We start from the raw sequence: 13,798 nt of genomic DNA on the forward strand, positions 1-13,798 counted from the left end.
AGTCTGAATAGAGTGCCTGTTAATCTAATTTAGGCACGTATTCCTTAAGAACATATCTGTAGCAAGAAAAAAACAGGAGAAAGATGAGCTAAAAAATTGTTGTAGAAAGAATCTTGCAAATACTAGATTTTAATATATAAGATAGGCAAATGGCTGTATCAATTCATTCATTCCTGTAGTTTTATTCATCTTACCCAAAGTTGTAATCGCTACAGCTTAGGTACAGGGTGTTAAATTCTTTATAATTTATCACTTTTAATTTATAAAGCCCAGAGTAACATATGAAATAATTACATGTTCTAAGAGTTGGGTTTTTACATTTAGTGCTAAATCATGCCTCCAAACAGATCTTAGAAAGAGTTTGCCCAAACTATTATGTCTAAAAAATTAGTGTTATTTTTTTCTCATTTTAATAAGTAAATGTTTATTTATCAATGTACAAGTTTTACTATTCTCATTTCTTTCTAAATGCTACTGATCTTGAATATTAACAATATTTTTCTTTAGACAAAGATGCTGCCTACACCATCTAAATTCCACTATATATTCAACCTTCGAGACCTTTCTAGAATTTGGCAAGGAATGTTAACTATAAAGTCAGAAGAATGCATGAACAGCACTGTCCTTCTAGCACTTTTTAAACATGAATGTACTAGAGTAATTGCTGACAGGTATCGTTTTATATCAACTAAGTTTTCACCCTTCATTTTATGCTCATACACATTAGATTTGTTAATATGAGAAATATTAGTAGGCCAATATGAAACATGTTGTCTTATTCTGCATGTCTGCATTGTGGTATCATCCCAACAAATGTTATATTATGTGCTGATAGATTAGACTAGTAACTGGTGGGAGAACTCTGAAACTGTTCAAACTACCGGTTAACTGAAACTCTGTTCAAACCTACTATTTTTTTATTTTATTTTATTTTATTTTATTTTATTTTATTTTATTTTATTTTATTTTATTTTATTTTATTTTATTTTATTTTATTTTATTTTATTTTATTTTATTTTATATATTGCAAACTTATCTTTGGCTACATGCAGTCATTTCCTCTGTAAAAAAGAGAATTTTACAGTGTCCTAAATTTATACAGTGGGCCATACACGGCAGTATAAAATTGCTCTGATCTCCTTACAGAAAAAATCATCACATTCATATGATTAAAAAAGTGGCTCAAAATCTGCCTTAAATAATTGATAAAATAGGCACATTTGTTACCTGTATGTTTTAAAGATAGCTGAAACTGGTGGTTGAAATAACAGCCCTTCACTACGGGTCAATGTTAGAAAGAGTTCCAAGCAAAACATAGGTCACTGTCAAACAGTTTTAGTTACAATCTCTGCCAGTGTCTTCTAGAATCCCTCATCTTCTTCCATGAAAGCTCTGAATCATCTGGCAGGTGCCTTCTGCTTTTTCATGGGAAGTTACATTAACAAATGGGAGTGAAGACCAAGGAAGTAAAATTGCTTTTTATGATGAGCTCTAATATCCCAAAGGAATTCTAATTTGAAAGCCCTACTCACTTTTTTCCTCTCTCCTTAGATACATATGATGGGTTTACAAAATGAATGCAGCAAATCTAAAAGGAAATCTTAACCATAATTTTCCAAGAATATTAAACTTATGTTAAGGCCAGAGTTTTCTGGTGATTTTCACCATTGCTTATCTCATTGCAATTTCAGAGGCAGCGCTGTAATAACATAAATTATGCTATTCCAGTGCTGGTCAAAAAAATAGAAAGGAAGCTTGGCCCTGGTTATTTGGGAAATCATTCAGCTTTTTTCATCCTTTTTCATCTGACAAATTAAGTGGTTTGTTACCTACTTCTAGAAAAAAGCTGGAGAATTAGTGTTTTGTTTTGTTTTTCTCTGTTCTAGTGACTGGCTATGATACTTGCGGAATATTGAAAATACTTAATTTCTGTGAATATTGATTAATTGTTAATCATTTTTTTGGAACTGTTGTCTAATATGTATTGCCTAATATGTATTTTTTCAATGAAATGTTACAAAATTTGTTGTTTTTTAAAGTATTTAATTATCTTTTCCTTCTTATTTAATATTTTAAAACTATTTTTAAATGATGCTAATCTATTATTTTTAGATTTATTACTCCTGAGGATACAGCATGGTTTGATAAAACTGTTATTAAAGCAATTGAAGAATATGTGGATACAGGCGTAGCTGTTTTCCAAGCAGAGCGATATTTTGTAGATTTTCTGCGGGACGTACCTGAACCAACTGGTGATGAACCAGAAGATTTTGTATTTGAAGCTCCAAAAATTTATGAGGAGGTATTTTGATTTTGCACCTAAAATACTCAGCACTGAAGTTTTCCTTTAATTATTAAGTACATTATATTGCTGAACTTATATCATATGGAAGCTTTTTTTAATACCTGCCACATTTTTTGTGAATCTGTATATACATAATTTTGTGTTAGTATGCAATAAATCATTTCAGTGACATTAAAACACATATATTAAAATATGTTAAAATTAATTATGCTATATAAGCATAGTTTATTCATTCCTCTTTTCCCCTTCCCCTTTTCCCCTTTTTTACAGCGTTAGCAGAAAAATTCTGTTTACACACAGGTACAATCACTGAAGTGAATTTCATTAAGATAATTTCATTATGTGTTCATAATGTGTTAATTAATTAATTAATGTGTTAATTTCATCAAGATAATTTCATTATGTGTTCTGCAAGTTTATGCATAAAGATGCCAGCAGCGTTTTAAGTTCTGAAGGGCTCTGCTAGCTTTGTTGCTGATCTTTCTTTTTTTTTTTTCTTTTTTTTTTTCCTTTTTTTTTTTTTCATTCATAATCTTTCAGGTTCCAAGCTTTGAATTTCTTTGCGAAAAATTGCAAATGTATCAGAGACAATACAATGAATGTATTAGAGGATCATTTCTTGATTTGGTGTTTTTCAAGGATGCAATGACACATCTTATTAAGGTTTGGGTTTTGTTACTTTTGTATTAGTTTAACTATTGCGATAGTGCTCCTGAGTTGGACAAGCTATGCTTGGGGTGCGTATTCTGAAAAGCAGCTCTTATCCCCAGATTTGTTTGCCATCTTTCCCTAGCCATTTTAAGGAACTAGAAAAAGGCCACAGTCATTTTACCTCTTTGCATATTTTGTAATAAATGCTTTATTTTATATATATTCTTTAAACTTCTGGGTGTTCAGAAGTGTACAGATTATCCTCAGTAGGAAAGGTGAGGTCACAAAGAGGTACCTTTGGCCTGTATAAGAAACAGTGTGGCCAGCAGGGCTAGGGAGGTGATTGTCCCCCTGTACTCGGCTCTGGTGAGGCCGCACCTTGAGTACTGTGTTCAGTTTTGGGCCCCTCGCTACAAGAAGGACATGGAGGTGCTTGAGCGAGTCCAGAGAAGGGCTACGAAGCTGGTGAGGGGCCTGGAGAACAAGTCTTACAAGGAGCGGCTGAGGGAGCTGGGCTTGTTCAGCCTGGAGAAAAGGAGGCTCAGGGGTGACCTTATCGCTCTCTACAGGTACCTCAAGGGAGGCTGTAGCGAGGTGGGGGTTGGTCTGTTCTCCCACGTGCCTGGTGACAGGACGAGGGGGAATGGGCTTAAGTTGCGCCAGGGGAGTTTTAGGTTGGATGTTAGGAAGAACTTCTTTACCGAAAGGGTTGTTAGACATTGGAACGGGCTGCCCAGGGAAGTGGTGGAGTCACCATCCCTGGAGGTCTTTAAAAGACGTTTAGATGTAGAGCTTAGGGATATGGTTTAGTGGGGACTGTTAGTTAGGTCAGAGGTTGGACTCGATGATCTTGAGGTCTCTTCCAACCTAGAAATTCTGTGATTCTGTGATTTGTATATACAATACTTTATTTAATCTTTAAGAATTTAGAGGACACTTCAAAGGTATCTGTACCTGACAAGTGACCAAAACCGTGTGAGGCAGAATCTGACTGGATGAGAGACGAGAAGAGAAATAAATAAGGAGTGCAGTGGAATGTTGTAGGGTATTCTCAGTTCACAATCAAATGAATGCCTTTTCAGAAAAGAAGATATAAGGGAAGAATTCATACCGAGTCAAAACTGAATTTGGAGGGGAAAAAAAGGCTAAGTGTAGATTTTGTTTGAAGCAGTGTGCTGTGCCTCTGCTTTAAGAAGTTGTATTAGTTACCTCAGAAATTTCTTAAACTTGGTAGTCTGTTTACTGAAAGACACATAGACGCTGTATGAAAACCAAAAAAGAAAAAGAGAGATGTTTTATTATTCACTAGTTAACCTAAAGTGAATTAAATTACTACTTTTTCTTTGAATCTGAATAGGAAACAAAAAATTAATTCAGTTCAAGTGGTAGTAGGTGAAGCCCTGTTATGACTTGTAGTGATGATGAATTTTGCCACCCTCGTAACAATAATAAAATAGAAGTTTAAATATGAAATTGTCTAGGTAGGCTCAGAAGGACCTGCATATAAAACCAAAATTAACTTATTTTAGGGAAAAAATGAATATAATTCAAAGCCTCGATATAGGTGGTTTTTTTTGTACATAATTTATATGAGGAATGAAGCAAACTGTAGCATCCAAGAGTAGTAGTGCGCTAATAGATAATAAAACTGAGAAAGATGTGATGTATATAGAGGACTTCTGAGGAGGCAAAAAAAAAAAAGGCAATTATATAATAAGTTTGTAATACAGACAAAAAGTTTTCTTCAAAACTCAGTGTCCTTTTAATACTCCTTATGTTTAATTAGATTAAATGTAGTTGTTGTATAACAGAGTTTTAATTTTGCTAATTAATGTTTTTATTTTTTTCAGTGTACTATTATTCTATTTATAGCATATATATATTCTATTACATAGAATATATGTATTCTATTATTCTAGAATTAATAGAATATATATATTCTATTCTTCTATTTTTTCCAATACAGATATCCCGGATAATTCGGACAGCATATGGAAATGCTTTACTTGTTGGAGTTGGTGGTTCTGGAAAACAAAGCCTTTCAAGGTTGGCCTCCTATATTGCTGGCTATAAAATATTTCAGATCACTTTAACCAGGTAAGAAATGTGAGAAGTAAATAGATACAATTTATACTACTGTTTTCTCTTTACACAGTAATAACAGTAGGTTTTTAACAGCTTGTCTTCTTCATTTTATGACCAATTAAAAATTGAAATTAAAAAAAATAATTTATATCTGATTTGTGTACAATATTGGAGGAAGTTTGAGCTCTGAAAGCTGAAATGTGTTAGCTATTCCCAAGCCAAAATATGTGCATTTACAAAAGGATCTTGTGCTATCATTTGTAAAACACTCTAATCTGGAAATACAGTATTTTGTGTTATTTTCAACTACCACATCATGTTTCTTATTACTTGTAGATCCTATAATGTAAGCAATCTGTCAGATGATTTAAAATTTCTGTATAGAACATCTGGAGCAGAAGGAAAAGGCATCACTTTTATTTTCACTGATAATGAAATAAAAGAGGAGTCATTTTTGGAATACATTAATAATCTGCTGTCGTCAGGAGAGGTAAGTCTCATTGTGACAGGCAATGTACTTCAGAAGCAGGAAACTGGAGAAACTGTTCTCCTTAATTTCTATTTATTTTCATAATAAGTTGTAGAATTCATAATGATTAACCCTAAAATGTGTCAATGTTTGAGAGAAAGAGTGCTCTTGGTGTGGGCTGCCTCTATTTGTTTTTCAATACAAGGCAGAAGAAGACCAGAAAATTGTTATCTTGGGTATTTCAGTAACTTTTGTTAAGTGAAGATTCACTGGCCAGTCAAAATCTGTATTCTTTCTGAGAAATTCTAGATCTTAATGGAATTAAATGAAGTATAAATCAAGAACAAATTTGTTTTTAATATGTCTAAACAGCATATATGCAGAGAGATATACACATGTAAAAAGATGAGTTTTTATAAACTCTATAACTATAGCCATGCAATTTATTTTCTTATCAATTTTAATTTTATATAAAGATTTCTAATTTATTTGCTCGGGATGAATTGGATGAAATCACCCAAGGACTAATACCAGTGATGAAAAAAGAGATGCCTCGCTGTCCTCCTACATTTGATAATCTTTATGAGTATTTTTTAACTCGGGCAAAGAAGAACTTGCACGTTGTCCTCTGCTTTTCTCCGGTAAGATTTTTCTTTATATCTATCTTCCTTGCTTCCATTAGCAAACTATCCTGTAAATTGTGAAAGAATTATTTCAAGTTTATATTTCTGAGGTGCTGTAAAGGCACATTAAAAGACTACCAAATCTGGGGTATAATTGCTGGTATAATAAAAGTAATAGTATAATTGTCAGAACTTAAAAGCTAAATACTTGAAAGTTAAATCACTCTTTACACGTTAGATTGATTTTCATTTTTTCCTCCTGGATTTTTTTTAATTCTTGCCCAATTAAAATCAATGTATGCAGATTTGTGAAATTCTTGCTTGCAACTTGAAATAAGAATTTAATTTTGAAATATTAAGAAAGATTCATATTTGTCATTAGCTTCTTCAAATTTGGTAAAATATTGAATGTAGCAAATGTAACAAAATATTTAACAGAAAAGACTGTGCAGGGTGTTCGAAATAGAAAATCAGCAAGAAAAAAAAATAGACTACTTGTATATATGCATTAAATATTTTGATCAACCTAATTTAGATATTGTATCCTAAATTAACAGTGTTACTCTCTTTAGGTTGGTGAGAAGTTCCGTGCATGTTCTTTGAAATTTCCTGGGCTCATATCAGGATGCACCATGGATTGGTTCAGTCGATGGCCTAAGGAAGCTCTTGTAGCTGTAGCCAGTTATTTTCTTTCAGAATTTAATATGGTCTGCTCTGTATCAGTTAAAACACAAATAGTAGAAACCATGGGTCTCTTTCATGATATAGTTTCAGAAAGCTGTGAGAATTATTTCCAAAGGTAATATATTTATAAAAATATAATAATCCCCCTAATATTGCTACTGATAGTGTTTTTGAATTCAATGTGTTGTATGAGCCAGTAAGTCTCTTTTAAGGCTAATATGAAACTGAATGTGCTATATCAATATATGCAAAGGCCATAAAAATAATTACTATTAAATTGCAAATTTGTTATCTTCATTCCTGCTATTCATCATCTTTAAATTTGTGTATGTGGATAAAAGCAATATAATTGGACGTGAAGTTTTGCATTGTGAAGAAAATTGATTCTGACTGATTTAAGTGCTTGTTTTATATTACCATCTATTGCCAGATTAGCAATATATTAGAAGTAACCAAACTGCTGTATAATTGAAAATAAGTACAAAGCTGATGTTGCCAATATACCATGTTTTAGGTATCGAAGAAGAGCCTATGTAACACCTAAATCTTATCTCTCTTTCATCAATGGCTACAAAGAAGTTTATAGTGAAAAGTTAGCAAATATTAATGAACAAGCTGAACGTATGCAAATTGGTAAGCAAAATATGGACAAAGATATGTTTTCCTGGATGGTCTCAAATTATCTATGTTTTTAATATTAAGCATCTTACTCAATGATCGCTTAGAATCAGTTCAGTTGGATCACTGTCCAAAACTTACAGTGTATGAGAACCTCTTCTGAGCACTCTAGCTATCATGGACTCACAAAAACTCTTAAAAGAATGTATTTTAGAAGTTGCCAGTTTAGTCATTCATTGTAGCATTACATTAAACTTTACTACTTCCAATAGACCATTTTTAATAGGAAGTAGGACATGAAAATGGCCAGAGAGAGCACCTAATTTCCTAAAGTAGAGAGAGGCAGCTTTAAATACAGTTACTAATTTATTTCTGGACTTGTCTATGGAAATCCTTGCTATACAATCTGAGTGCCTCACTGTTGATTTATTTCAGATTTCTGCTGTGCAACGAGCAACTTTTACATGTAGTCATTTTATAAATGAGGATCTGAAATACAGAAAAGTATGGCTCATATGTTCTTCTAATTTTGAGTATCTGTTTGAAATGATGTTATTTTTAGATTTAGAATAATACTTAATGGGTTCAAAGTACAGTTGCAGTTTTCTGCAGATTGTGTCTAGACATGTTTTAATAAATCTGCAAAAACAATAGAACAGTTCAGGAAACCTGATTTTTATGGAAAACAAAAAAAAACAGTGTATTTCAGTTTAACAGAATAGAGAAAAGTCTACATAATAAGATTTTTCTTAGAAAGGTAAAAATATATAGTTTTTAGACAACGATTAACAATACAACTGATACACTTCATATGAAGAAAATAATAGAATAAGAATGTGTAGATATTTTATTTACAGACTGTTTGCCGAGTCAGAGTGGTCCATAGAGGAGTAAGTGATCTACCGCATTTTCACGTAATGTAGACATAATGCAGATTTCCCTGTGAAGATCTGTTGCTAGTTCTGCAAATCAGACCTTAACATCAGTTCTGCTGATGAGGATAAATTCTCAGAAATCTTCAGGGATCTTAGCTGGTTGTTGTTGTTGTTGTTGTTGTTTTTGTTATTCCTTCTTCGGTTTTGCTTTCAAAAACAATTTAAAAGAACTAACCTAAGCACCTTCCATGATGTCAAGAAAATTGCACATGTAGATTTTACTAGCCTCTCATATGATATTATCTCTAATTCCTTATCTAATCTTCAAAACAAAATGATCTTACACAGATGACCATGTTTGTCTTCTCCTGCAGCATCTCATATCATTGATGCTCAGAAAAATCACATCTGGCAGTTTATGGGCAACCCTAATGCCAGTTAGAAAATAAAACCTAGAAAGTTTCATCTGCATAGAAAAGATTTATTACAAAATCACAAAAACACTTGGTCATCCCTAACTCCAAATGTGCTCCAGTTTACTACATTTTACAGGATGATCTCAAAAAGTTTGTTATTAATTATTTAGCTATTTCGCATGTCCATACTTTAATCCTTAGTCTTCCATAACTTAATGTCAAAAAGATTTAGAAGGTTAGAAAGATTAACCTTGAAAGTTGTTTCAATCTATTAGGTGATTATTCTCATACGGGATTAAAATACTATGTTGTCAAAGTCAATTGAGATAACATTGCTCTTTGCATCTTCTTATTGAGATGTCTTTGCTGTATGTAATAATGTCAGGGCCAATTCAAGATGCTTGTAAAGCAGCAAAAAAGTGAGAAATTCCATGATCAGTACTGCTTTCTAGAAAGAACCTCGTTTGAGTACACTGAATGAGTGCTCATCAGCACTGATATCTTATACGAGCAACACATTTTGAAAGATACAAACTCTTTTCTTCTGCTTTGTCACTTTGGATGAACAATCTTGTAACACATGTGAGGAAGAAAATATGTCTGGTGAAAGGAAATGTTTTAAACATTTTTGTTTGTTTGTTTCACGGGGAGTTTCTTTATTGAATATACCTTTGGACTTTATTGTTGAAAGTGCCAAAATAATGTGTCTTTTGTTGAGGAATAATAAAGAGCCTGTGGAATGGCAGTAGCTTGATTGTGAGGCAGCTGTGACAGAGAACAGGAAATGTCCTAGGAGAGAGTGCTTTTTTTGTGTAAAGTGTGGTAACAGAGAAGGGGAGAGGGAGAACAGAAAAACACCGCACGTAAGAGATGCATCAAAGGTGTAATTTCAAGAGTGCTCTGACTCTAGCTTTTAAGGAGAAAGGATGCTGAGGAGAATGCTTCCAGGCAAGCTGTAAGATTTTTAAGATTCAGTGGTGGAGGAGAGAAGAAGCTAGAGAGGATTCAGCATGCAATGTAGGACTCAGCCAAAAATCGGTGCTCATATCTATGAGCAACAGAGGAGAGAAAATAAACATGCGTGGGACAGACAATATGTAATAAGAACAGAGGGAGAAAACTCCTCTATTTTGAGCAACTGTGTAAGGCTAAAAGGCCTCTATGGATGGTTGCTTCAGCATATATGAGAGTATGATCGGACTGTCCCCAAACTATGTGGGCATAGATTTTTTTTTTATTATTATTATTATTATTTTTTTCTGCGCTTTCCATCACCAGAGATGAGAGAAGAGAAGCTCCAATATGAAGAAGCTGGAGGCTGTAATCTTGCTGTGACTTTTGGGTCTACTTTTGGTGACCACTTTGGGGATTCAGTCACCTGTGCCTTCACAAAAGCTGCGTGAGATTCAGCAGGTTGAATCTCACATTTCATACTGAATTCCAAATTGATGAAACTAGCATCCAGTCTAACTATAAAATTATCCTGAAGATGGGCCATATAGCTTCTTACTTTATGGAAAGAACTCCCAGTCAGAAGGCAGTCATGGATCCAAAAATAGATGTCCTTTTCTAATTCAATGTTACAAGTGCAGTCTAAATCTGATTTTCTGATCATTGTGTGTCTTTTTGAAACAACATATTCTCAGCACACCACTTTTAGGTACCATTTACAGCTGTAACAAACCAAAACTAAAAATTTGGATTTCTTTTTGAAGACTCAAGCTTGTTTATTATCATTTGGTACCCTATGAAATTATTTATATCTATGAAACATGAATTTAAAGCACAATCAAGTTAGTATGACTTTTATGCATTTTCTCTCTCATGCAAATTTGAAGAGCAAAAGATACAAGTTATTTGGTATCCAGAGCTAGATTATTTTTTCCTAATTACATAATACAGTTTTAATTTTTCTGATTTTTATCTTTTAATTAATAGGTCTGTCTAAACTGATGGAGGCCAGTGAATCTGTTGCTAAGCTCTCTCAGGAACTGGCTGTTAAGGAGAAGGAACTGGCTGTGGCATCTGTAAAGGCAGATGAAGTAAGGATTAAAGTGCTGAATAGCAAAAGGCGGTGGATAGCATTAGGATATATAGTGGGGTAAAGTGGTATGACAGAAGTCTCTCATAATTTATACAAGTCAATAAATGTGCATTGTGGTCTTAATAGAGGTTTTACCCCTGTGCCAGCAGGTCAATACAGCACATACTTCTGAAAGAACAGAGGCTGGGTTTATACTTGCTGGGTGGGAGTTCATAAACATATTCAAAGACAGTGTGTCTTCCTTCTTTTCCTCCCATTTCTTTCCTATAAGCATCAGGCTTCATTTTTTTGCTTCATGTGCTGTTTATTTCTGTGCATGTTTGACTAAAATTTATTAAATTTGGTGTTATAAGTGCACTTATTTGCCGATAACAAGTTAATGGATGGTAATGGCACTTCAGTATTTCAAAATTGCTTTTCAAAATTCATCCAGCTTTAGTTCAGTTTCTTTCTTTTTTTTTTTTTTTTTTTTTTTTTTTACATTAACAAGTTGTCCATATAATCATGAGACTGGTGGTCTGGTACAAGTCAAATATTATTTTAGGCATTCTGTTTTCTGAAAGATACCATAATATTCTGATGGTCCATATATAATGTGCACTAGAGAGTAAACAATTTGCCAGTGATTGCTAAGGGACTACCTGCATTCTTCAAGGCCTTTACTCTCATAAGAGAGAAAATAATGACAGAAAAGGGTTGAATTGACACTGCTCACAATTCAAGAGTATGATAGATATTTATATTTGATATGCATTTGGAAATAGCTGTCTGACAATATTTGTTTACGTAGCCTCTGGGTTGTCAACCTTTTCAATAGGGTACTGCCTATGAGTCATCATAAGTAGAAGATATATGGACAAAATAAAAGAATAGATTTTTATTTAAACTAAGCGTGATATTATTTATATTCTATGTATTTTTTTTCTTTCCACTTGGTACTGAGCCTGTAGAAATCAGAATCGGATTTGACCAAAAAAAAAAAAAAAAGAGAGATTTTGTTTTTTATCTATCATTACTTCTCACAGCTATTTGAGAACATTATTTATGTCTGGTAAATGCATTCAGAATGCTGGTCTAATGCTGACCCTACAGCTAATCCTGAAAAAAAATATTCTGACACCAACTGTATGTCACACGTACAATAGAATTAAAAATACATGTACTGAGGAAAAAAGACACAAATGGATAACAATTCTGTGGATTCACATGCTTTTTCTTTCAATAGACTAATTAAAAATGAGTTGTCTTAGACTAGAGAAGTAAAAGGAAGGCTGAACATTCATGAAGACAGTTTGCCATCCTCCATTATTTCAATTAGCTATTTTATTTTTATCTTTATTTGCAGAATTATTGTGGGGAAAAAAAAATACTTATTGTATTGAGGAAGTATAGATTCAAATCAGATGAAAATTCATCATAGAATAAAAACAAAAAGCTTTAAAGGCCACTGACAGGTCTTATATCCATTTAAAAATAATTCACTTTTACTGTCCAACTTCTGCTGAGAGACTACTCCAATTTTTCTTGGTGAGGATTTTGTAAATGATAATCATTTTGATTCCATGCTTTATAGGATTAGGATTTATCAGATTTCTACGGTTAGCTTTATATATATATCTTTAAAACATCCTTATAACTGTGTACTCTTGTACCTGATATCTTAATCACTCGTTCCACCATTTTGATGCATACTTTTCATGTGTTTATTAACATCTCCAGGTACTAGCAGAAGTCACAGCAAGTGCTGAAGCTGCATCTAAAGTAAAAAATGAAGTCCAAGGTGTGAAAGATAAAGCACAAAAAATTGTCGATGAAATTGATTTAGAAAAAGTGAAAGCAGAAAGTAAACTGGAGGCAGCTAAACCAGCATTAGAAGAAGCAGAAGCTGCATTGAATGTGAATAAATTTCTTACATTTTCATTGGTTTTGAGCTATTTGAGTCACCAGTGAAAGAAAGGCTAGTTTTACCAATACGCAGTTGTCAGTTGTTTTTGACTGCTGACACTAGCTTATCACTGTAGGTGGTGATGTCTCTGAATGTTTATGGAGTGCGCAATTTCTTTCTAAAAACATAGGGATTATTTTATAGCCATTGTCCTGTTTTTTGTCCTGATCATTATGAAGAGGCAGGTGTAAATCTTTCCCATAGTTACAGATGCATTTAGAATTTAGAATCTTGATATTCCAAATTAAAAAGAATACTTCTTGTACTAAAAAAAAAATAAAATAATACCAAAAAAATATTATTTTTTTCATATTTAACTAGTTGTATATTCCTTTTAAGAAAGAGGAGTATAAGGGTGTGTCATCCTTCACTAAAAAATCATTAAAACTGGAGAGAAAGAAGAAACAAAAGGGATTCAGGGAATCAGAATCAGGGTTAAAGAATTTTGAGGCATTGCTGCACTCCATAATTTAATTTCATTGTTCTCCTTTGAACAGTTAAAAACTTAAGAACTCTGAAATCAAAAATCAATAATGTATTGCATGGTTAAGGACTTCTGTTCCACTTACCAGAAGCTATGTGACAAAACCATACTGAGTGGAAAAAGTAAGGAAAAGTGAGCGTTGTTTACTCTTATACTGATAGATAACAACATAAATAAAATTTTCAAAACCGCTCCCAAAATACACTTTTATAAAATATGTGTACTCCTGCACTATCCTGTGGATTCTATATTTTGTCTGTAACTACTCCTTCCAGACAGTGGCATGCATGTATTTTGCAGACACAAATTACTTTCTTCGTTTAGAAGTTTGCAATCATTTATTATTTTTGTTTGAAATATTATTAAACTAAGCAAAGCGTCAGCGATGCTACTAGGAAATGAATTTAAAATAATAATATATCATCAATATCATCAATATCATCATACCATCATATCATCAATATATCATACCTATAATAGCTTAGAAAGCAACAAAATAGATCAAATTTATCTCAGAATAAATGATAACAACCCTTAAAAATCCAAAATATTGTTATACCAAGGAAAGTGCTTGTAATTAAGTAGTCTGCAATTTATTA

The 13,798-nt window shown here is 32.9% G+C and overlaps 1 protein-coding gene across 1 annotated transcript in view; it reads left to right on the plus strand.

The window, feature by feature from the left end:
• Positions 1 to 13,798, plus strand: part of DNAH8 (dynein axonemal heavy chain 8) — a 131,169-nt gene that overhangs the window by 83,397 nt on the left and 33,974 nt on the right. Inside the window, exons 60-69 of the mRNA XM_035323204.1 lie at positions 508 to 671; positions 2,113 to 2,302; positions 2,846 to 2,968; positions 4,923 to 5,053; positions 5,378 to 5,531; positions 5,987 to 6,151; positions 6,706 to 6,932; positions 7,332 to 7,450; positions 10,665 to 10,768; positions 12,490 to 12,666. Coding sequence (XP_035179095.1) covers positions 508 to 671; positions 2,113 to 2,302; positions 2,846 to 2,968; positions 4,923 to 5,053; positions 5,378 to 5,531; positions 5,987 to 6,151; positions 6,706 to 6,932; positions 7,332 to 7,450; positions 10,665 to 10,768; positions 12,490 to 12,666 — 1,554 coding nt within the window. The remainder of the gene's footprint in view (positions 1 to 507; positions 672 to 2,112; positions 2,303 to 2,845; positions 2,969 to 4,922; positions 5,054 to 5,377; positions 5,532 to 5,986; positions 6,152 to 6,705; positions 6,933 to 7,331; positions 7,451 to 10,664; positions 10,769 to 12,489; positions 12,667 to 13,798) is intronic.

This window comes from Oxyura jamaicensis, chromosome 3, assembly GCF_011077185.1.
Source record: "Oxyura jamaicensis isolate SHBP4307 breed ruddy duck chromosome 3, BPBGC_Ojam_1.0, whole genome shotgun sequence".
NCBI classification, from domain to species: Eukaryota; Metazoa; Chordata; class Aves; order Anseriformes; family Anatidae; genus Oxyura; species Oxyura jamaicensis.